General features: G+C 41.8%; 2 protein-coding genes across 9 annotated transcripts in view; one reads left to right on the top strand and one right to left on the bottom strand.

Moving 5' to 3' along the window:
• Positions 1 to 8,091: 8,091 nt before the first annotated feature.
• Positions 8,092 to 11,470, bottom strand: AMIGO2 (adhesion molecule with Ig like domain 2). The gene is made up of 2 exons (XM_025284037.2): positions 10,984 to 11,470; positions 8,092 to 10,620 (listed from the first exon to the last, which is right to left on the bottom strand). Exon 2 carries the CDS (start codon positions 10,555 to 10,557, stop codon positions 8,992 to 8,994), a length of 1,566 nt encoding a protein of 521 aa, XP_025139822.2. The 5' UTR covers positions 10,558 to 10,620; positions 10,984 to 11,470; the 3' UTR covers positions 8,092 to 8,991.
• PCED1B (PC-esterase domain containing 1B) overlaps positions 11,470 to 25,226 on the top strand; it is a 259,218-nt gene continuing 245,461 nt past the window's right edge. For 3 of the 8 annotated variants that reach the window (XR_006550571.2, XR_006550574.2, XR_006550570.2), the window contains exon 1: positions 11,482 to 11,707. The gene's annotated coding sequence lies outside the window, so the exon portion shown is untranslated. Of the gene's footprint in view, positions 11,708 to 25,226 lie in introns of all 8 variants that reach the window. The other 5 variants (XR_006550577.2, XR_006550572.2, XR_006550575.2 and 2 more) reach the window with 5 other exon arrangements.

Here is a 25,226-nt window from a genome sequence, read left to right on the forward strand (position 1 = left end):
AGCCAATTTACTATGTATCCTTCTTGAAGAACTATGAAATAGGACTACGCTGCAGCTACGTGTTCAGCGAGGGCGGAATCTGGAATGAGAAAGGTTCACGCTGGGCCGCATCCAGAGGACCAAGTGATCAAGATACTGAAGCACGTACTGCCAGATGGCTCCTAGGACACCAGTGCTGATTCCTTCAGCTGCTGATCGAACGTTCAGGGCCCCAGGGGACTTTCACTGTCCTTCCGTCCACCCTGTCTATATGTCCAGCTGTGGAAAGCTAACCAGACCTCTCTAATCATAGACTTCATTGAAACTTCTGCGGGGGTAGCCTTTCTTTCAGGAGACTTCCCTGACCTCCCTGCCTTTGGGCACTGCTCTAGCAGCACAACTGCCTCATTAAAACCATGTTTCTGCGTCTCTTCAAACACTGGGAACAGCTGGACGGCTGTGGATCTCTGAGTCAAGCACATATAGGTATTCAATACTGTGTGTTGAATGAATGAATATAATTGAACAGCTAAGACATGCCAACACCTACTACAGGCTAGAGGCTGAATAAAGAGCTAGACAATATCTCCTCAAGCAGCTGAGGGAGGATCTGGTCAGGAAGAGGAGGAATTCGAATAGAAACAACAATAAAAGCCCAGCACCAGTTAAGGGTCAAAACAGCATGTGCCAGGGAGAGGACAAGGGTTCAGAGTCTTGAAAGCAGAGCCAGACCACTGGAGGAAGGGTCACCTGAGGCCAGATAAGCAGGAGGACAAAGGGGACATGATGAGTAAAGCCCTGTTACAGAGGTGGAAAGCATACAGTGTAGTATATCACAGAACAGACATTATGAGGCTGGGTTCTGGATGGATCCAGACAACGGGATTCAAATAATGAAACTGACTCTTAATAAACGTTCTTTCAGTTCAGTTCAGTCACTCAGTCATGTCCAACTCTTTGAGACCCCCATGGACTGCCGCATGCCAGGCCTCCCTGTCCATCACCAACTCCTGAAGCTTACTCAAACTCATGTCCATCGAGTCGGTGATGCCATCCAACCATCTCATCCTCTGTCATCCCCTTCTCCTCCCACCTTCAATCTTTTCCAGCGAGTCAGTTCTTCACATTAGGTGGGCAAAAAATTGGAGTTTCAGTTTCAGCATCAGTCCTTCCAGTGAATATTCAAGACTGATTTCCTTTAGGATAAAATGGTTGGACCTCCTTGCAGTCCAAGGAACTCTCATGAGTCTTCTCTAACATCACAGTTCAAAAACATCAATTCTTGGGTGCTCAGCTTTCTTTACCGTCCAACTCTCACATCCATACATGACTACTGGAAAAACCATAGCCTTGTCTAGATGGACCTTTGTTGGCACAGTAATGTCTCTGCTTTTGAATATGTTGTCTAGGTTGGTCATAACTTTCCTTCCAAGGAGTAAGCGTCTTTTAATTTCATGGCTGCAGTCACCATCTGCAGTGATTTTGGAGCTGCTCTAAAGTCAGCCACTGTTTCCACTGTTTCCCCATCTATTTGCCATGAAGTGATGGGACCAGATGCCATGATCTTAGTTTTCTGAATGTTGAGCTTTAAGTCAACTTTTCACTCTCCTCTTTCACTTTCATCAAGAGGCTCTTGAGTTCTTCTTCACTTTCTGCCATAAGGGTGGTGTCATCTACATATCTGAGGTGACTGATATTTTGCCTGGAAGTCTTGATTCCAGCTTATGCTTCTTCTAGCCCAGCGTTTCTCATCTCATTCTCAGATGCAACCAATCTGTTGTTCCATGTCTGGTTCTAACTGTTGCTTCTTGACTTGAGTACAGATTTCTCAGGTAGCATGTCAGGTGGTCTGGTATTCCCATCTTTTTAAGAATTTTTCACAGTTTATTGTGATCCACACAGTCATAGGCTTTGGCCTAGTCAATAAAGCAGTAGATGTTTTTCTGGAACTCTCTTGCTTTTTCAATGAGCCAATGTTCTTTAGAAAAATCATTTTTAAGCCTCAGTTCTCCCACTGTACCTCAGTTCTTCCACTGTAAAATGTATGTAAAAACAATAACTTTCTCATAGGTATAAGACAAAATGTACAAACCCTTATTATTGTTACTGTTCTCACTTCTCAACACAGCTAGGACATTTCAGAAGTCTTCATCCTAACTGTAATGGAGGTAAGTTTGCAGCTGTGAGTGTAGAGGACCAGTGTTAAGTATTAAAGTCTCTTTCTCCTCTAGATCTGATCACAAATGATAATAGATGAATAGTCAAATTTTAAATAGAGTCTATGACATAAACTTTAGAACACTGTTAACTAGTCTGAACCACCTCCTTAAGGTATAACCTTTCTGGGGGTAAGGATCCCAGTTATGATAACATTCAGAGCATCTATGGGATGGCTATCTAGTGTTCAAGCCTGTGTCACATTAGCCCATTTGGGTAAAGCAAGGTCTGCTAATTATCATCCATTTCTCATCTCCTATTTTCCAGTAGACAAATCAACTCTTACTCTTGAATTGTTTCAGGTTTTTGCAATTCATCTCTCAGTTGTATTATAATCTTCCTTAAGGGGAGAGGGTAGTTATTATATAGCATATATGGCCTTCACACTACCTAGAAATACTTAATAATCTTCTCTTGGTTACCACTGGCCATTCATCATCAAGGGTTTGACCCTTGATCTTATGACACTTGATTTCATGACACCAAAATCCTAGAGTATGGCTGTTAGCATAACTGACGCCATCTTGGGGCCCTTACAGCTTCTCCTGTCCTTCTGCTGACCCTACTCAGGGCTGTGTTGTACAGTAAATCACTTCCTTGTTGTCAAGAACTTTGTACTTAAAGAGTATTGTTTAAAATCATTAGGACCAGGTGGCCTCTATGCTCTATTAGTCCCCAAACAATGATGGAAACCTTCACTGATGTATTGCTGGCGCCCACGAGATTAGTGACCCATTTGTGAATCTTGACTGAGGAATGCATGTCCTGTTTCCAAGCACCTACTCCATACCCTGGGTTAACAACAAAATTGCCTCAGTGGCCCTTTGGAGGTGCAGAGTGTGGCTCCGATTCTGCATAGTTGCCTGCTGGACTCCAATCCTACCCTGTGAGTAAGTTACCCTATTAAAAAACCAATCCATTGATTATAAAGAGCAGCCTGCCTCATTTTTCTGTCTCAAGATACTTTCTCAGTTTGGTGGGTACTTTTCATTTCCTCTGTCCTCCAGCACCTATAGACACTGCAAAATTCTCTTGATATTTGATACTCTGCTGACATATTACCCAAAAGAGAAATTTAATCAGGTAAGGTGGTAAAGCTACCTTACACGGTAATTTTTAAATAATTTTTAGAAATCTAATATGAAAATTAGTTGAAAATATCCCCCATTGGGTTTGAGTTGCCTCCACCATTCTTCCAGACATTTAAAATAAATTATCAGAAACATTTATATCAGAAATATTTATTCTGTAAGTTGGACCATTTTTAATTTTAAAAACATTTTAAGCACTTACTCATTTAAAAATCTTGAATATGTCAATTATAACGATAAAGCAGATATCTGCTTTGCATATTAAGCAATTTCATGTGTGAAGAGCAACCAGAATGAAAAGACCCTGCAGACTGGGGAGGTTTCATCTATGAGACCAAATCCTTTCAGATGGACTTCTAATTTTGCTACTTGTGTTTTAAGGGAAAAAACAATAATAATTTCTACCTTTATGATGTTTGAATGACTTCTGATCCTCTGACCCTCCATTCTTCTCCCAGATTTGCTGTGAGCACTAATTACTTTTATAAAATTTTACTTATGACCCGTGCTTCATGTAGTTATTCTGTTGGTAGAACATCTCTAAGAGTTCTGTGCAGATATTTTTAAAATGATTATCATTATGAAAATGACTTATTAACTGAGCCACCTGGGAAAATTATTTATCCCTTTTAAGCCTCTTTTTCCTATCTGAAATGAAGGGTGTGGTAATATTTTCCATTTCAGAGATTCTGTGATGAGGAATAATAAGTACCATCTCTCACAGTATGTCTGGCACTTTGCAGACACTTAATATTTAATATATACATATATTGATATATCACCTTTTACAATTTATAAAAGGGTCTGTGTTTCCATACTGTTTACTCTGACCTCACTAAGAGGATACCCCTTCTGCAATCAATTCACAAATAATAATGGTCCCGTAAGCAGTCCTCTGAATCAGTCAGGAGGTTATCATAAGAGTTTTAGATTCTCCATTTTATATATTAACACCCAGTAATACTTGCAAGGGTGAACTACCATCATCTTTCCACACTAACTTTCATATTACAAAAAATTTTAAAAAAATATGGCTTTGGGGGCTGGTTCTTGAGCAAAGAGGTATAGAGAACAATGAAAAGAATTTCAGTACTGTCTTTTAAAAATACTATTCTAATATACTGAAAAAACAAAGAAGTTTGTTCTCTGTAGCTGAAATCTGCACTCAGATATCCTTGGGATATGCCTTCATGTTACTATGATCTAATCAGATTTGAAAGCCCCAAAGCTCATTGTCATGAACCGGATCTGTCGTTGCTGCTTTCAAGCCAAAAATAGTTTTTAAAAATGAAAGAATCGAGATCTACTGATCTCAAAGTAATTACTCTGTTTCATAATTTAGAAAATCATAAATTATAAATTATAGCCAACAATTTACTCTAGAGTTTATTTAGTAAAAGAGAATCAAACTCTTTCATTTTCCCAACATATTAGAATTTGTGTGCACAAATTCTTCTTTTTATTAGTAAATCTATTAGCAAGTAATAATAATGTATTTTGACATAGTCCCAAACACAAAATTTGCTAAAGCCTCATTTCGGGGGGGGGGGGGGTGGGGGCGGGTATGTTTCAACAAAATAAGCAAAAGCATAATTATTTAGGAAAAAAAAAATCACATGCAGGCCTTACCCCAGATGGCCTGAACCAGAACTTCTGGTTGGGGAGTGTATAGAGGGTAGCTACTAGAAACCCCTGTTTATCTAACTTTCCCCTGTGACCCCATGGAGATGCTCTGATTTAGACCTACTTGCTGCTGCTGCTGCTAAGTCGCTTCAGTCGTGTCCGACTCGGTGCGACCCCATAGATGGCAGCCCACCAGGCTCCCCCGTCCCTGGGATTCTCCAGGCAAGAACACTGGAGTGGGTTGCCATTTCCTCCTCCAATGCCTGAAAGTGAAAAGTGAACATGAAGTCGCTCAGTTGTATCTGACTCTTAGCGACCCCATGGACTGCAGCCTACCAGGCTCCTCCGTCCATGGGATTTTCCAGGCAAGAGTACTGGAGTGGGGTGCCATTGCCTTCTCCAGACCTACTTACTGCTCGGTAAAGCAGATGAAACTAAAAGGTGACAATCAGCAAGGAGCAGTCACGGCCAAGGAAAAGCCAGCAATATTGGAGGGTGTTTAGGCTGTATCTTGCTTTAACAGTGCTTAGCAGGATGATCCAAATCAGATGTCTTTTTAGAATCCAGACTGACAGCGCATCTTCTTGCCCCTCTTATGTTTCCACCCCTGTAAGTTTCACCTATGTCCCTTCTGATTAACATTTTAGAAACAAGGTTTATTTAGAGAAATTAAAAAAAAAAAAAATGTTTTCCAGGCAAATAATTCAAGTAACTAAAGCTAAAAATAAATATATTTAAATCTCTCTAGGCCAAACAGTGAGGATTCATGCAGAAGTTGACTATAAATTAATGTTTTAGGGCATTAGTTCAGATAATAGGTCTTGAAAGTATATTTTAAAATGTAACTCATGATTAATAAAGGGTGCTATCATCAACTTAGTATCTTATAATTATAGTGAAAAAATATTGTAAGCCCAGGAAAATTTCACATATGTGATCTTTGTTTGATTTTTCCAGAGTACCCACTTCTCTCATAACTGAGTACTAAAAAATACTAAGTACCTTAAAAGAATAACCCAGGTACATAAATCCAAATTATTACTTGGAAGGAAAATTATATAAAAGTTTTGAGTGAAACAAATTTATAATGTACAAATCACTTCTGTTCCTACATTTAAAATACATGTGATCAGGCTTCTAGGTGCATGCTATGTCTTGTCAGTTGTGTCTGACTCTTTGCAACCCTATAGACCTACAGCCCACCAGGCTTCTTTGTCCATGGGATTCTCCAGGCAAGAATACTAGAATGGATTGCCATGCCCGCCTCCAGGGGATCTTCCTGACCCAGGGATCAAATCTGCGTCTCGTGTCTCCTGCATTGGCAGGCAGGCTCTCTACCACTAATGCCACCTGGGAAGCCCACAGGCTTCTACCCTCCCCACCCCCTCAAAAAAGAAGATACACGTAAGAACTTAAAATTCCACAGCATAACATTCAGTTCTATGCTTTTACATCACCATGCCTTCCTATTCCTGTCCAAAACAAAGCTTTGCTTTGCAGCATTCAGGATTTGCTTTTGCATTATTTTTTATTGAAATATAGCTCATTTACAATGTTGTGTTAGTTTCAGATGACAGCAAAGTGATTCAGTTATACATACATCCATATATATACACATGTATATGTATATATGCATGTTTTTTTGAGCTGTAAATATGTTAGTTTTGATCTCAACTCAGCTCATCGTTTAACCAAGCATCAGGATTAGGATCAGCCAAAATCAGGCTCTCCAAACTCCCCACCGCCAGCACTGTCCATGGTCCCTTGCCAAAGGCAGCATACATTTCCTAGGATCAAGGGTTTGAGAGTTGAAAGACCCTAGAGATGTGGCCCAGAAAAGGCTGAATTCAGAGATCTTCTGCAACCCCACTGCTGGCCATGTTTTCACACTCAGCACCCTGGTGATCACGGCCCCTGGAGGCAGCCCTTCCCCTTGCTGGAGTGTCAGTGGCTCAGGAGTTTCCCCGTGTCCTGACTCCCTGTGTGATCCTGAATGAACCACAGCATCTCTTCATCCAAATATGAATGAAAAGAGTAACGATTTTAAAGATCACACAGGTCACACAGTTCTTCCTAATTGCTTAAATGGCAGGAACTGGAATAAAATGTTTTCCTGTAATATCCTTGGGACTGAAGGATCTTATCTAACAAGTGAGGTCTATGTTTAAAAGGTAGAGACAGTAAGTTGTTAACACCAACTAGGCAATAAGGAATTGTCAAGTCAACTGAGCAATAGCTAACATCCTATGCTATTTCCTATGCACACATCCTGACCATTCACCCACTCCTTAACCCACAGCTGACCAGTATCTGCCACTAGGTGCCCGGCTTGGCACTTATCAAGCTGTCACCAAGGATCCATTGTTCCCCCAAAACCACCACTACCAAAGTCAGTCTTTCCTCCTCATCTCATTCTCCACTTCTCCAAATGCTTGTTACAGTGACCTACCTCCATCTTTTAATTATCTTCTCTCTCAGCCCCAGCGACAACACATCCCTGATTCATTCCCCTTTGTCATTTTCTGACCACTGTTTTGCCTCATTCTTTGGCTCCTTCACCATTCTTACCATTAAAAATAGCCACTTTTTGACTCGCTTATCTTCACCAGGAAGAATCCAGAAACTGAGCTCTCCTTGAATCCCTGTCACTAACTCACTGTGTGGCCTTAGACAACCCACAGCCTTCTTTGGGTTTCATTTATCCCTGAGAAAGTAAAGCAGCTGGACTTGATAATCCATAGACCTTCAGACCTAGGCAGTGTTACACTAGCCTGTCCTAATCCATTCCTGTCCTCTGTATGTGGTATATTTTCAGAAAGTCAGTGCAAGTCTGTGATGGAGCTAAGACCACCGGGAAGTCATCACTTCCAGGGTGGGAAGAAATCTCTGAAATCTCCATTTCATAGTCGAGAAAACCTAGGTTCAAAGTGGGTAGTTGATTATCTCACAGTAGAGATGGGAATAAGGAGGCTCCTACATGTTCCAAATTCAGAGCTTAAGTGACTTTCAAACCTGGCTGAAGTGCATAATGGTATCAGGTAAAATGGGATATTGAAGGTATTCACTGGGTAGGACACTCCATAGTCTTTTTTCCTCTTTAAAAAAAAAAATCTATACTGTATAAGAAATTTGGAGAGAAATCTGCAATTGATGGTGTTTAGCACAAAGCAGCACAATCAGATCACATAAAACGTCTTAGATTTATATTTTTAAATAGCCAAATAAAACAGAACATCAAGTCGCAGAACACATGTATTTACATTAAATCAAATGTCCAAAGTACAATATAGTGGCATCTCTTTAACAGTTCATATAATTTAAGACTTTTACACACACAAGCATATAGACAAATATTAGTATCCTAGAACAAAGGCTGAAGAAGTTACTCAGACATCTTGGCATTGACACTTACATATTTATGGCAACAAATAATGATGGCTTTAAACTTTCAATAAGATCTTTTGTACAAGGATAGGGGATGTACAGAATGGAAAGAAGATAGTCAAACAAATGTACCTTTACTGTACTATTTATCTAACACCATATGCAATGTGGCACTGCTCAGCAAATTTGATCAGGACTGTCTATTTACTCTGGTCTGCAATGATAACATGAACTGAAGTATCCCCAAATCTAACTTTACTTTGTGCTTTATAAACAACTGCTGCTTGGTTCTTCCTTCTGCATCTTTTAAAAATGAACACTTTTCTTTAACATAACTCAACTTTGGTCCCAATAAGTTAGTAAAATCTCTAATATCTGAAATTTAGCTTTTCTTTCAAGAATCCTGAGTGAAAGGACAATGTCAGTCACGTCGCCTCCAGTTCAGCTTTGAAATTATCTGTGCTGAAGATGAAGGTATTATCTAGAACTTAAACTCTGAAATACAACTCCATCTTTCTCTGGCATGAACCTAAGTGCTTTACCACATTGCCTATAAACCAGTGAAAGAGACCCTTTGGTTTTATTTCTGAAACACAGAACAACCCCATTTCTGCCCTGCTGTTTATTTTTGCAGACCACACACAAAGTTGAATATAAAGAGATTCAATCACTACATTGTACAAATGCAGGCACAAAATTAAGTGGACGCCACAAAGGGTGTGTCTGAAAACACTGAATTGACTGAATCTGAGTCAGATTTCACCCTCGTGGACTTTAAGATGCCCTCAGCTATGACCGTTTCACTGGGAAAGAGCCTGACTTTCCCATTCTGCCCTGCTGCAGTATCCTTCAGGGGTTCCAAAAACACTACTCTTTTCCCGGCTCCTGCCTTCCGTTCATCAGTGGGGGCATCACTATCAGGGCCAGAAGTGAGAATAGATGCATGGACATTGCTTTGGTTTAACATAGTTTTTCGTCTCTTGGGTTTACACTTGCAGGGACACGGTGTCAGATAGAGGTACAGAAGTACCAAAACAATGCTGGCCACGCAGGCTGCAAGAGTGGTAAAAGCTGTGTTAAATGCCTCGTGTGCATGGGATTTGTTTATGGTGAAATTGCTCACGTTTATTGTAACATCCACAGTTTCATTTAACAGACGTTGCCGATTCATTGCAACACAGGAATACACTCCAGCATCCTCAAAACGAGGACTTTCTATAACCAGGCTTCCATTGGGAAACACATGAAAGTTTTCCATCTCTTTATCGGGCTCCAGCACTCTGTTATCTGGACCGACCCACATGAAATCGGTATTTGCCCTACCAGTCTTGCCGTCACAGTGGACCATCAGCCTTTCCCCGACCTGAGCCTCGTGAATAAAGCCAAGGGCACGGAAGGAACTATTGATGATACTGTCAGAGCAGTTCAGGAAGCTATCCTGGAGCAGAAGCACCTGATGAAAGTGCCTAGTGTCAGACCATAGGCGACAGGTATAATCATTCTTAAAATCCATCACTGAGCTGAAGTGCCTACGGTACCAAAAGATCAGCAAGGAGTAGAGAGAACAGTCACAGACAAAGGGGTTTCCATGAAGGAAGATACCTCTCAGTTGCTTTCCTGGCACTAAATTTATATGATGCATTGGCAGAGAGGAGATCCGGTTATAAGAAACATCTAGAAACATCAGTTCTGCCAGCTTGAACCTTCCAACATACAAATCCATGGGAAACTGCGTGAGAAAGTTTCCACTTAAGTACAGTTTTTGCAGTTGGGAGAGCCCTCCAAACGCTGAAGGATCCAGATAGGAAATGTGATTGTTGTAAAGCAGGAGCACTTCCAGAACCTTCAGCTCTTGGAACACTGCACTTTTCACGGTCTTCAGCTTGTTGGATGACAAGTCAAGACACTTCAGATTTGGAGTGGTGGAAAAACTGTCCGTGGAAATGCTCGTGATGTTGTTGTGCCGAATAATGAGGGTGTTCAGCTTTACCAACGATACTGGAATCCACTCAGAATCCAGAAGCCCAATTCTGTTATAACTCAGATCCAGTCTCTTGATCAGCCTGAAAAGGTTCCCAGGCACCCTGGACAGATTTTTGTTGGTGCAGCTGACGATGTCAGTGGCACAGATGCAAGCGGTGGGGCACACCCCGGAGGCGCCACGGCTCACAGTCATTGTGATAACCAACAAACACAGCAGTTGCTTGCAGCCCGGTCTGACAACTCCAGGCAGGGTGGGCAGTGCGTGTACACGTAAAGACATTATGGTCGCCTCTGAGTCTCTTCCAGGAGCCTTTTCCACCAGCTCAGCCTCCCACCAGTGAACCTGGTAAACAATCAATATTTAAAGAAGGGTTTTAAAAAAAGATTCACTAGCACTAGTTAACCCTTAAGAGTAATATCTGGCTTTCTTTCCAGTAACTTTTGAAACGGAGGGTTTTTTCACACTGGGGAGTCTATGTTAGATGCCCATTTTTCCTGGGTTACTCCTGCTTACAGGCATTTACAGTTCCATTCTATTGGCACAACCTTCTCAATATCAGAAACTCAATTGTTTTTTAAGGTGCATCCTGCGTTGTTGTTAGGTTTGTTTTTTTCTCTCTCTAGGAGACACAAAAATACATAAACGCGTCTTATAAACAATTACAGGGAAATACTTAGCAAGCCACCACTCCAGAAAGCAACTCACAGAGCTGGGACGCCTCACGGGCTCCGGGGATAGGCCGCCGACGTGGTGTCTTCTGCAGGTCTGTGCGTCCGTCTGTCTCCGTCTGTCACTCCGGCATCTTAAGACTTCCTTTCCCTTTTGCTCCCGGCGGGCGGCAGCCTCTCGCTGGCTCGCAACTTTGTAGAGTTTCAAGCCGCCGTTTCGGCGGCAGCAGCAGCAACCCCGGCCGCAGGAAACGTCTCGACCGGCTCCGGTTGGTTCTCCCGGGCTTTCTTCATTGCTCGGCTAAAGGTACCGCCTGAGCGATCCGGTCGTCGCGTGGGGCGCCCGGCTCCTGGAGCCGGGTCCGAGGGGCGGGGGCGCGGGAAGCGGATCGGACCCGGCCCCACCTCTCCGCTCACGGGAGGCAGCAGGGCCCCGGCTCCCCGGCGCCACCGGCCGGGTTTTATCCCCGCGCGCTCAGGGTCGGGTGCGGGGCGGGGAGACCAGTCCCGCCCCTGCGCGTCCTCCTTCCAGCGTAAACCTGCTCCCGGGCTACGGGCGGGAGCCTGCTGGGCGCGCGGCGGGGGGCGCGCGGCGCGAGGAGGGGGCGACGGTGCAGCCAATCAGAGCGGCGGCCGGCGCACCCCCACGCACCCACCCCGCGGCCCCGCCGCCGCCCTCTTCCTGCCCCTCTGGGTCCGGGAGAGCGGCCGCCCGGAGGGGCGGGGGACCCACACCGGAGGCCGGGCTCGCGTACCCAGGGGTGAGGACGCGCTCGCGCACTGCTGCCAATCGCGTCGGCGAGCCCAGCCCCGACTCGCGGGCTGGTGGGGTCGAGGGAGGTTAAGGGACACGCCCAGCCCGGGAGCTAGAGGTCGCAGCCTTGAAGACCCACGTGTCGCGACCGCGCGGGTCGCGTTTTTCTCCCATCGAGTCCGCTGAACTCCTCGACCTCTTATCGCTACCTTTCTTTGGGCGAAGGCCCGGGGGGCTCGCGCAGCGCTAAGTACAGTGGGTTTTACAGGTTTGCAAAACAAACACCGAAGCCGGCTTCGGTCTCCACCCTCATAAGAGGGGCGGGGGGTAAGCCGAAAAATCGGGCGCGTTCCCTCCTGTGCAACAGGGTCTCCTACTTGGGGGAAGGAACCGTGAAAGCGCCGCGGGGACGCTGCGCACCTCCTGGGGAAGTTCGGTCCCTTTCCTAACTCAGGAGGAAGCATCAGGGTTCGTGCCCCATTCGCGAAGGAGAAGCGCAGGAAAGAAGGGTTGGAGCCGACCTTCCGCCTGGAAGGCAAAGATAAGAGTATTAGGCTTAAAAGCAAAAAAAAAAAAAAAAATCCCAAAGCCAGCCGGTTTTGTTTTTTGTTTTTTGTTTTTTTCCTCAAAATGTGTTCGCGCGGGATAGAGACTGATACCGGAAGGGGTGTCTGCCGAGGTTCTTCATCCTTTCCCAAGAGGCAAGCTAGGAAAGGTGCAAGACCGGGTGGACAAGGCCGGGCAAAGTGAGGAGACGGGGTGGAGCTGATGAGCTTTTCGATTAAAAATCCATTTTTGTTTAATTCGGAGATCAGTTTTAATGATGGGATTTGACTGAGCCAAATGACCCATTTATACATTATATCCGGATTTAAAGAACTGACGAGATACTAACCAAAGCAGAAGGGACAGGGACATTGAAACGCAAACAGTTGGGGGCAGGGCACATAACTTGTAATAGTACTTGAAAAATAGAAGCGATGACGTAGACGACCGACTCCTCGGCCCCGATACACACACACTTGAGCCACCTTGAATTTAGTGCGCGTTGGTCTCTACATTGTCAATGAATGGATTCATGTGGTGGCACAGATCTGTTAGGCCAGTGCCAAATGTAAATAGAATTGTGTGCATCATTGATGTAGCTAGGCTGTTTGTGGAATGAATCTGAAATAGCACCGGTAAATTGAGGTTTTTCAGGTGAGAGCAGGTTGATTCAGATTAGTTTTGGTTTTCTGAAAAGTTGAAGTTTATCATAAGACAGTCTGAAATGCTTCAGGAAACATTTCTTACAGCAGGTTCCCAGGGGAAAGGCAGAGGTTGAGATTTTCTAAAGTTTAGGCTACGTTTCTTTGGGTTCTCAAAAAAAAAAAAAAAAAAAACTTAGTGTCCAGGGCTTCATTTTTGCAGTTAGAATGATTAGCACAGAGAAATAGATTAAAATTACCCAGAGGAACACTTTTTAAACGACTAATAGACCACCAGGTTTTTGCAGTATTTTACTAAATAACATCCTATTCAAAGGAAAAAAATGAAGATGGGAGAAAGACCTATATTTCAAACAAAAATGGTTTAAAAAGAAAAGTAGCTTTTGAAAATGGAAGCAGAATGTTATGTTATTAGGGCTGCAGGCACGTCTTAGAAACTTTGTGCAAAGATTACACAGCCTAAATAAACTAAATACACTCAGAATCCACAGCCAAGTTTATTTACCCATTTGAAGACCTGATTTTGGGGATTCTGCACATTTACCAAGAGGAAAAGAGTTTTGAAAAGGGTGGGTTTACTTGACTTGGTGAGAGAAAGCCAACAGTTGATCTTAATGGTGGTGTAAGGTGGGACCTTAACTTTGTTTTAACAAAGTTAAAGATAACAGTTTTATCTTTCTGGAATCCCTTCTTCTTCTACCAGATCCACCCTTTCCACTAGAAGGTATATTCCACAAGGGTGAAATGTTTTATCTTGAACACTGCTCTGTTCTTAGCTTCTAGAACTGTGCTTGCTACTTACTTGTCTTTGAAGGAATTTTTGATAAATTAACTGGTGAATGAGGAACCTATCTTAGGCAGCGTGAACTACTCATTGCCCTCCTGCTGTCTATACTTCAAATTCTTGAAAAGAGAGGGAAGGAGGAGCCCTGTGAACATTATTTGAGTCCCGGATCCAGTAGTGCCTGAAGGCCACTGCACAATTTTATTTCCCTTCTAATTACATTCTCTACCCACATCCCTTTTTCTTTTTCCTTTCTTATTCTTCTGAGTTGCGTTTCATGTCACTTGAAACAAGAATCCTAGTATATATAATGGTAATAATAAACAAATAGGTATTGAGCTATTATTATGTGTCAGATATGACCTCTGTGTTTTACATGGGTTATTTCATTTACTGCTCACCAAAACCCTGTGATATTGTATAATCCTATAATTCAGATGGTAAACAACTGTGTTCCAAATTATTTGAAAATGGAGTGGGACAAAATTAGCTTGAGGCTCCATTTGAAGGATTTAGATTAAACCAAAAGAGACATTTTTGACAGGGTGGTTCCAGCTTAGAATGGGTTTCCAAGACAGATGGTTGAGTTGCCTTCTCAGGAGTTTAAAATAGGACGGATAGATATTTCTCTGGTCTTTTCTACATGGCACAATCTATCAGTTTTTTTGTTTTTGTGTGTGTTTTTTGACCAGTAATGACTCCAGGATAGGAGAAAGTAGGTTGACATTTGATGGGATTCTGAATCTAGCCTGTGTGGTCCTTTGGCTGGGGTTGCCTGGGGGCAGGGATTTGAGTAAATGAAATCTCAGGGGTCTTCTAGCCCTGTGATTTCTAGAATTTATCAGGTTGTAATCAAAGACCTATGGAATTAGAGCTAGGAGACAAAAAATTGTTATAGGGCTAATTTGATAATTTGGAGTCATTTTTATTAATCATGAACACTGTAATAGAACTTTATATGCTATGAGGGGCTTTCACAATCTGTATCTCATTTAATTCCAGCATACATCCTGTGATCAGATATAATTGGGACACTAACCTAAAGTTGCCTCTTTTTTTTACTTCCCTGGTGATAACATGGTTAAGACTCTGTCTTCCAATCCAGGGGGTGTGGGTTTGATTGCTGGTCAGGGAACTAAGGTCCCATATGCTGCCTGGTATGGCCCAAAAATTATAATAATAAAGTTACCTCTTTTTCTTTTTAACCTGAGAGGACTTTTGAGGCGTTTTCAGGGACAACTCACAAGAGTATCTAGCTCTGCAGGGGCCTGATTGTTGCAGGTGGAAGCTTTCTGCTGCAAGCACACTCGAGGGACAGCCCTCTTGGTAGGGATTTTGCAATGTGACTGCAGCTTAGGTCACAGAAAACGCATAATGTTGCCCACCAGCTCTGCAAGTGCACTCTGCTCCGCAACCTTTTGGCCTGCTCCAGTTGGTTTTTGTAAATTCTCCAAGATTTGTGACTGAACCAGATCTTGAACCCAGTACTGTGCTTTTGGCTGTATGCGGATTCAAGCTCCAACCCCTGTGCTCTGAACTCCAGGTGGCATGGGTCACCGTGTGGCTGGGTTCTTTGGAATCTCCCTAAGCTAGAAATGGGGCAGGGAATGGGGATGGAACATGCAGCAAGTACCCACATGCCCTCCCCAGGGAGAGCCCACAGTAAGGCAACTATTTAATCAATCACTACTTACCTATTTGCTCCTCCCTTTATTTTAAGGGGTGGGGGCTGAGGTGGGGACAGGTTGCAAAGCATGCAGGATCTTACTTCCCCAACCAGGGATCAAACCCATGCCCCTTGCAGTGAAAGCACAGAGTCCCAACCACTGAACCCTGAACCACCAGTCTGCCCCCCACCCCCATCTGTTCTTTCTATCCCCTGTCTTCACTGACATGGACTGGATAGAATTTTTGTTGGTGGTGATGTTGCTTTTAATTTAGTTGAGATAAAATTTGCATAAGCAAAATTCATCGTTTTGACCATTCGAAAATATACTGTTGTGTGTTTAACACTGTCTACTTCTAGAATAATTCCATTACTCCTGAAAGGATGCCCTGGACCCAGCAAGCAGTCACTCCCATTTTCCCCCTCCCAGCCCTTGGCAACCACTAATTTACTTTCTGTCACCATGGATTTGCCTATTCTGAACATTTAGCATAAATGGAATCATACAAGATGTGGCCTTTGTGTCTGGCTTCTTTCACTTAGCATACTGTTTTCAAGTTTGGATGAGGTATTATAGCTAAAGGTTGTAGAACCAGTTGGGATCATCCCTTTGAAAGTTGTGCATAGATGGTTTTCTTGCACTTGAGTTTAAACATCGGCCATCTGCTCCTGCTATTGTCAACCTTGAGACCCAAAGTTCTACTTATTCAGAGTCTTCAATTATGAAAGTGTCAAGTCCCTATGTGATTACAGAAAACCAGCAGGTTCTGAGTTGAGAAGATCTAAGTTCTAGTCCTGGGCAAAAATGCTTTCATCTCTTCATAAAACCTAAGAATCAATTAAGGATATGACAATTAATGATTTCTTAAGTTCCTTTTAACTTCAAAACATGAATCTGATTTTCTGATCTGCTGTTGCCCAGGCCCCAGGAAGACAGATGATTAGAACAGAGGTACTAACCAGTTAGAGCCCATCTGGGTTTAGTTCCTTCCTCTGGGTCAGTTATCACTGCAGTGGGTAGACACAAGCTCCTCTTTTTCCCCAGTGATGTCAGTCTTATTGCTGTTTCAGGAAAAGTAACTGAGAGCAAGTTGCCTATAGTCAAGATACCACTTTAATTTATTAAGTATTCAATCACAAAGGGGCAGCATCATTTCTCAAAGGAAAAAAAAAGATGCATCCTTAATGTCCAACAGAGATGTGGGTGAATAAATGATTGTGCATCCATCCGGCATTGTGCTATATTGTCATTAAAAATAATGTCTTGTGACCTAACAAAAAATTACCAAAAATTGTTCTTCCAATTTTTACAAAAGAAAATACACATGTATATGAATTATCTGTATGTATAGAAGATCATCTGAAAGAATATATACTTATAACAGTGGTTTTAAATTTTTCATCTCTTATCTGCATTTTCTATTTCTCTGCAATGCTTTTGGGACAAGAAAAATTACAGTGAGAACTTACCATTGTTTCAAGTTATTGACAATTAAGTCATGTGCATCAGTATTTCTTCTTTGTGACTCTGACTTAATTTTCAGCAACTCTAGTTTCCTGGTGGCTCAGACAGTAAAGAATGTGCCTGTAATGCAGGACACCTAGGTTCAATCTTTGGGTTGGGAAGATCCACTGGAGGAAGAAATGGCAACCCACTCCAGTATTCTTGCCTGGAGAATCCCATAAACAGAGGAGCCTAGCGGGCTGCAGTCTATGGGGTCGCCAAGAGTTGGACACGACTGAGCGACTAACAGTTCAGTTTCAGAGAGCAAACTCGCTTCTGACTTCTCAGGCAGGAAGTGACTGTGATTTCCCCTGATTTGAGGTGCTATAATTGCTGTCCTCTCTTAGCACAGCTGTCGTTTATCTGCAGATATTTCCTGAGCATCTGCTAAGTGCTGGGTGCTGCCTGTTAATCTGAGAATTTTAGCAATACATACGAGCTACCGTAGCTCACAGGTCACGTTAGGATTAGGCACATGTAGTCACTTACGTATTTCTTATTGGCCAGTCATCCCCATTCCCAGGTTTGCAGTTCTTCTGCATTGGCAGGTGGGTTTTTTACCACTAGTGCCACCTGGGAAGCCCGTTTGTAATCTTACTGGTAACTTTTATTTCTGCTGAAAGAATAAATTCATTGTTGTGGGGGGTCTGAAAAGGTTGCAAAAGGATGATTTTCTCTTTGTCATAATTATATAACAAGAGAAATAAACAGACCTTTTTTTTTCTTTTTCTTTAATACTCTGAATTCTCAGCCTTGGGAATGAAATAAGCACATGAAAACTTGCTTTATAAAACTCAGTCTTAAAGCCATGCATCTAGCATTATGGTTCCTTTTATGATTTTGGTCATAAATGGTAGGTGCTCTAGTTTTCATTTGCTTATTATTAGCCTGAAGGGATCATATAATTGAATTCTTAAACGCTATTATATTTCTCAAAACTGGGGCTGATTTTATTTCTCTGAAGAATATGGATAATTTTTAACAAACTCAGTTTAGAGAACTACATGAAGTGTTCAGAATCCAATTTTATATCTTTTAAAAAACATGATTTCCTGTAGCAGTAATTAATTTATCATACCTTTGTAAAGGTGCTATATGATTATTCAAGGAACTATCTGATTGGAAACAATCATTATTTGCTAGTCAACATTTACACAAAATAGAGTAAAATAAAATTGAAAGAATAGAATAAACACTCTATTATATAACCAGCAAATACTTATTCAATTATTTTCAGCAAATACAAGGCCCTCTGTGGTGGATGCTCCATGAGTAATAATTGGCTCTGGAACTCGGACCTTTCAGTCTGTGCTAGTGGAAAAAAAAATCGAATTTAAATGGAGGAAGACAGAAGGACCTCTGGAAAGATCCAAGGAAGCGGGCTTGATAATAAGACCAAACATTCATTCTCAGTGTCTACCAGGCTTCTCATTTAATTTTACAAAGATCATGCAAGATGACCAATAACATCCCCATCTTCTAAGGAGGGCAGTAGAGCTTAGCTGGTTTATATAACTTGCCCAAGATTACAAACCAGATCTCTCATCCAAGTTTGTCCCACTCTGATCTCATGCTCAACCATTACCTCTGATACTTCCTGTTAGGGAGTAGAATGGTCAGCCATAATTTAAATTCCATTCAGCAAATATTGTTAGTTCTGGCCACATTCCCAGACCCATGATATGGTTGGTCTCCTCTAGGAATGTGTAGTGTTATTAGAATAATTATAGGATATAAGACAGTATATAATTCAATTTCAAATTGGATATAACCAAGAGCTAAAATATTTGCAACAGAAAATATGTACTTTGGGCATTGAAAATTCCAGTACAAGCAGAATTTTAGGTCTTACTCGTTTCTTCTAATTTTAAGTCAATCATTTCTTGGTTGACTAAGTAGCTGATTCAACAAACTGAATTGGATACACACAAAAACATAATTTAGAAGAAATTATTTGAGTGGTCAGGGATGAAAATCATCTCTCAGAATTAAGCAATGATAGTATGAATCCTTGGAGAAGGAAATGGCAACCCACTCCAGTATTCTTGCCTGGGAAATCCCATGGACAGAAGAGCCAGGTAGGCTACAGTCCATGGGGTCACAAGAGTCGAACACAGTTTAGTGACTAAACAACAACAATATGAATCCTTCTGGCTCATTTTATCCATGGCATTCATAATGGAGAATTATAAGCTAGAAAAGTAGTCTCTCTTTCCTGGCACATGTAAATGGTCTAAAACATCCTCTAACTGTATGCCAAATGACCATGTGTAAAAAGGGGTGGGGGAGCAATATGGTGAAATTGAGCATTGAATAAAGACTTGAATCCCTGGGTTCTTGTACCAGAACTTAACATTTATTAACTGTGTGGTCTTAGGGAACTCACCCAGTCTTTCAGATTCTCAGCCCTCCCAGTTGTGAAATGGAAATGCAGTACCCATGTATATACTCTATTTGATTTCACAAGGTTGATGGAGATGAGACATGTGAAAAGTGCTTTGGGAGCTCTAAAGCTGTAAAAGGGTATTAGAGTGTGTCCTGTTCGTGTGTTCTTCATCCTTATTGCCCTTGTGCCTTGGATGTGATCTGACACAGCACAGATGTTTAACAAATGTTTGTTGAACCTAGTGGAGCCGAAGCTAGGTTTATGTACAGAATAAACAGAGCTGGAGAGGTATCGCACCACAGCGGTGTTTGTACTAATTATGTGGCTCCCCTGAGCCGGGCTGTATCAGAGCACAGCAGGTCCTCATTCGGTCCTCGTTTGGAGAACCTGCTGTTGGCTCAGCCCTGCCTTACTGTCCATGGAACTCTCAGCTGCTGCAGATGGAAACGAGCCACCAGTCTGCATGCCTGCGCCGCCCAAAGCCCCGGGGGACTTGAAGCTGGCAGGTTACGGAGGGCATCCTGGGTGAAGACCTTTAGTTAGGAGAGATGACTGGCAATGTCAGTGACACACTGGAGAGTCCCCAGAGGGGTTCTGAACTATAGGGAAAAACAAAATTAAAAAAAACAGTAATCATCACTCTCTCCAGAGAGCAGTTTTGATGTGCTGCTGCTTGCCTCCTGCATTGTGATAGAAATGCACAGTAGGAGACCAAGGAAGCTTTGTGTAGGAGAGGTGATGTGCAAATCTGAACAAGTTGCTGGAGGATGAGTCTGCTCACTGACATTTCCTCCTTAGGAGAAACAGCTAGATGATGGAAAAACAAGCTAGTGTGGCAGCTGTCCACATTTATCTCAAAGTGGAATTTTTCACTTATTCAGTGATATTTATTAGAATTTATGGACATCTGAATTACCTTTTCTGGGAAGGCACTGAGGACCTTGATTCTATTTTCATAAGCAGAATAACATTGATCTGATGGATATCATATGTGTGTCTTTGCTTGTCAGAGGATGAATTGGCTTGAATGGCATCTGACTCAATGGACATGAGTTTAAGCAACAGGGAGATGGGAAAACACAGGGAAGCCTAGTGTGCTGGAGTTCATGGGGTTGCAAAGACTTGGAAACAACTTACTGACTGAACAACAACAGGGTGTGTCTAGGAGGAAAGCTGAGTAGTGGCTTCTCTGGATAGACTACCTTGATAGTATCAACATACCCCAAGATGTTAGATTCAAGCTTGATATTTCTAATGCCCCAGAGTTAATTTGATGTGTGGAGAATGGCTTATAACATAAGCCAAAAGAATACCTATCTATGAATTTAAAGCAAACATCAAGTGGATCAGAACTCTGCCTGTTAGAAAGCTTTGGGAAGCCAACTTTATAATCACAAACAAATTTGCTGAGTGTGAAATAATAGAGAAGAGTAGTTTGATGAGTTCAATGTTGAGTGATACCAAATGATTATAGCATGACAAACCTCTTGCCATAAGAGAGGTATGTCTGTCAACAAGACCACATATTCAGGTTGGCTGGACCCAACCTGTCATCCCTGGGCAGGCTATTAAAGCCATTAATCAGTGAAATCTTCAATTACACAAGAAATACAGCAGCATCATGATGCTGCCCCAATCAGAAAATTACACTTTCTATTCAAGACGATCTCTTCCTCTTTCTTCAACAGTATAATAACAGAGTAGCAAAAGCAGAACAACATCGTAAAGAAGGCAGAGTGGTGATGGTGCAGAAGAGAGGCAGATGGACAAAGAACACAGAACTCTTATCAGAAAGAGTTCTCAGAAAGCTACAGAGCTACCTGGAAGAAAAAAAAAGTCAGTCTCCAGAAATAATCCTGAGAAGCAGACATTTTGCAGAACCTCAATAAAACATAATGATACATCATGTATATTGAAAGTAAACTGAATAATTACACAAGCAGAAACTGAGGTCTGTCCAACAATTTTGAAGAAAAAAAGTTCCAGCAAAGACAGTTTGAGATAAGAATCGTGTAGCACAGAGAGAAGAGGATTAACAAAACGGGCAAAGTCCCCCAAATCAAAGAATAGACTAGGTCCTGTGTTCCCTTCTAGTCACTAACTGCCCGGTGATAACCACTCTCATGACTTCTGGATTTGTTCGGCCTGTTATGATACATTCAGTTCAGTTCAGTTCAGTTGCTCAGTCATGTCATCTCTTTGCGACCCCATGAATTGCAGCACGCCAGGCCTCCCTGTCCATCGCCAACTCCCGGAGTTCACTCAAACTCATGTCCATCAAGTCAGTGATGCCATCCAGCCATCTCATCCTCTGTCGTCCCCTTCTCCTCCTGCCCTCAATCCCTCCCAGCATCAGGGTCTTTTCCAATGAGTCAACTCTTCGCATGAGGTGGCCAAAGTACTGGAGTTTCAGCTTTAGCATCATTTCCTTCCAATGAACACCCAGGACTGATCTCCTTTAGGATGGACTGGTTGGATGTCCTTGCAGTCCAAGGGACTCTCAAGAGTCTTCTCCAACACCACAGTTCAAAAGCATCAATTCTTCGGTGCTCAGCTTTCTTCATAGTCCAACTCTCACATCCATACAGGACAACTGGAAAAACCATAGCCTTGACTAGACGGACCTTTGTTGGCAAAATAATAGCTCTGCTTTTGAATATGCTATCTAGATTGGTCATAACTTTCCTTCCAAGGAGTAAGCATCTTTTAATTTCATGGCTGCAATCACCATATGCAGTGATTTTGGAGCCCCAAAAAATAAAGTCTGACACTGTTTCCACTGTTTCCCCATCTATTTGCCATGAAGTGATGGGACCAGATGCCATGATCTTCATTTTCTGAATGGTGAGCTTTAAGCCAACTTTTTCACTCTCCTCTTTTACTTTCATCAAGAGGCTTTCTAGTTCCTCTTCACTTTCTGCCATAAGGGTGGTGTCATCTGCATATCTGAAGTTATTGATATTTCTCCCGGCAATCTTGATTCCAACTTGTGTTTCTTCGAGCCCAGCGCTTCTCATGATGTACTCTGCATAGAAGTTAAATAAGCAGGGTGACAACATACAGCCTTGACGTACTCCTTTTCCTATTTGGAACCAGTCTGTTGTTCCATGTCCAGTTCTAACTGTTGCTTCCTGACCTGCATATAAGTTTCTCAAGAGGCAGGTCAGGTGATCTGGTATTCCCATCTCTTTCAGAATTTTCCACAGTTTATTGTGATCCACACAGTCAAAGGCTTTGGCATAATCAATAAAGCAGAAATAGATGATACATTATATACATGAAATATATACTCTTCTTGTCTGGCTCTTATTGCTCAACTCTGTGCTTGAGAGTTTCATCCATATTTTTTTTTTTTTTTGCTTTCTTCATCCATATTTTTGAATGTAGTCATCAGTTAACCTCACAGCTATATAGTATTCTGCTCTGTGACTCAATCACAATTTATTTCTTATTTTAAAAAGCATTGCCTAGTCCAAGGTTATGAAAGTGTTTCCATCTAAAAGAGTATTGCTTTATCTTTCAATTTATCTCTCCAACCCAATCTTGCTATGGTCTGAATATCTGTATTCTGCCCTGAACTCATATGTTGAAATCTTAATCCCCAAGGTAGTGGTATTAGAGGTAGGGCATTGCAGAGATGATTAGTTCATAAGGGCAGAACCCTCCTGAATGAGATTAAACTCAGGAGAGACCCTTTTCTGCCAGGTGGGGTCATAGCAACAAGACATCATCCATGAATGAGGAAGCAGACCCTTACCAGATGCCAATTTTTATGGTGGTTTTGTTATAGCAACCCAAAAGGACTAGGACACATCTGGAATTGATTCTTGTGTGTAATGTGAAGTAGAAGCCAATAAACATTTTTTTCCATATGGATATCCAACTGACCCAGCATGATTTATTGAAAAGACCCTTTTCCCTGCTGAATTTCATGGCCATTTTGTCATAAATCATGTGATCATATATGTATCGATCTGTTCTGTTGGACAGTTATCTGTTCTTATACTAGTATCACAAAGTTTTGATTATCCATAGCTTTATAATAATAGTTCCTGCTATAGTGTGAGTCCTTCATATTTGTTCTTCTTCAAGAAAACTTGGCTTTTCTTGGCCTTTGCTTTTCCATATGAATTTTAGAATTTATTTGTATTGATTCGTACATTGCTGGGGAAAAAAAATAAGCCTACATCTTGGATTTTGGTTGAGATTGCATGGAAGTATGTAATAATCTGAAGAAAAACTTTTATCTTTGTAATACTGAGTCATCCAATCATAACAAGTCCACTTGTTTAGCTTTCCTTTATTTTTTCTCAATAAAATTTTGTAATTGTTAGTCCTGTACATCTTCAATTAGATTTATTTCTAAGTGTTTGAGTTTTGGGATACTATTATAAATGTTTTATTTTCTATTTGTTTATTGCCAGTATATACAAGTAAATATGGCTTATGTCATAGCTCAGTTTGCTAAATAAAATACCATAAATTGGGTGGCTTATTAAAGTGAAAGTCACTCAGTTGTGTCCGATTCTTTGTGACCTCATAGATTATACAGTCCATGAAATTCTCCAGGCTAGAATACTGGAGTGGGTAGCCGTTCCCTTCTCCAGGGTTTCCTCCCAACCCAGGGATCTAACCTAGGTCTCCTGCATTGCAGGTGGATTCTTCACCAGCTGAGCCATCAGGGAAGCCCAAGAACACTGGCGTGGGTAGTCTTTCCCTTCTCCAGCAGATCTTCCTGACCCAGGAACTGAACCAGGGTCTCCTGCATTGCAGGCATATTCTTTACCCACTGAGCTGTAAATTTATAACATAAATTTATATCTCACAGTTCTAGAAGCTGAAAAGTGCAAGATCAAGGTACTGGCAGATTTGGTGTCTGGTGAGGGCTACCTTCTTCATACATACCCAGTGGCTTTTTTTCTGTGTTCTCACATGGTAGAAAGGGTCAGGGATTCCTCTGGACACTTTTGTAAGGGCACTAATCCCATTCATGGGGTCAGAGTCCAAAGACTCCATCTCCAAATACCTTCATCATTGAAGTTAGGATTTCAAAATACGAATTTTGTAGGGAACACATTCATTCTACAGCAACTAATTTTTGTGTGTTGATTTTATATCCAGTGTCCTTCTTATATTCTCTTATTAATTCTAAGAATTTATCTATAAATTCTTTAGAAATTTTCTATGTACATGATCTTATTGTCTAAAAATGACAGTTTCATTTCTTCCTTTTCAATCTCCATGACTTTTCTTTCTTCCCCTTCCCTTTTGTGGGCTTCCCTTGTGGCTCAGCTGGTAAAAAATCTGCCTGCAATGTGGGAGACCGAGTTTCAATCCCTGAATTGGGAAGATCCCCTGGAGAAGGGAAAGGCTACTCGCTCCAGTGTTCTGGCCTAGAGAATTCTATGGACTGTATAGTCCAAGGGATCGCAAAGAGTCAGACATGACTGAGCGACTTTCACTTCCACTTGCTTTTTGCTCTGGCTAGACCTCTAGTTATAACGTTATTTGTTGTTTTGTTTTGCTGAGTTGCTAAATTGTGTCTGACTCTTTGTGACCCCATGGATTGTAGCCTGCCAGGCTCCTCTGTCCATGGGATTCTCCAGGCAAGAATACTGCCCGTTTCCTTCTCCAGGGGATCTTCCTGACCCAGGGATTGAATTCTCATCTCCTGCAATGGCAGGCTGACTCTTTACCACTTAACCACCAGGGAAGCCCAGTTACGATGTAGGCATGCTTAACCCAGTCCCAGTATTAAGGAGAAGATTTCAGTATTCTACCAGTGAGAATGATGTTTGCTGTGGGTAATTTGTAGATATTCTTTATCACATTAAGGAAGTTCTATTCTTGGTTGGCTAAAAATTTTCATCACAAGTGATGTTGAATTAATTTATCAAAACCTTTTTCTGCATTCAAGATGATCATGTGATTTTACTCTTTTTGTGAATGTGGTTAAATAAGTTTATGATTTTTAAATG

Source organism: Bubalus bubalis, chromosome 4 (assembly GCF_019923935.1).
Source record: "Bubalus bubalis isolate 160015118507 breed Murrah chromosome 4, NDDB_SH_1, whole genome shotgun sequence".
Classification (NCBI taxonomy): Eukaryota; Metazoa; Chordata; class Mammalia; order Artiodactyla; family Bovidae; genus Bubalus; species Bubalus bubalis.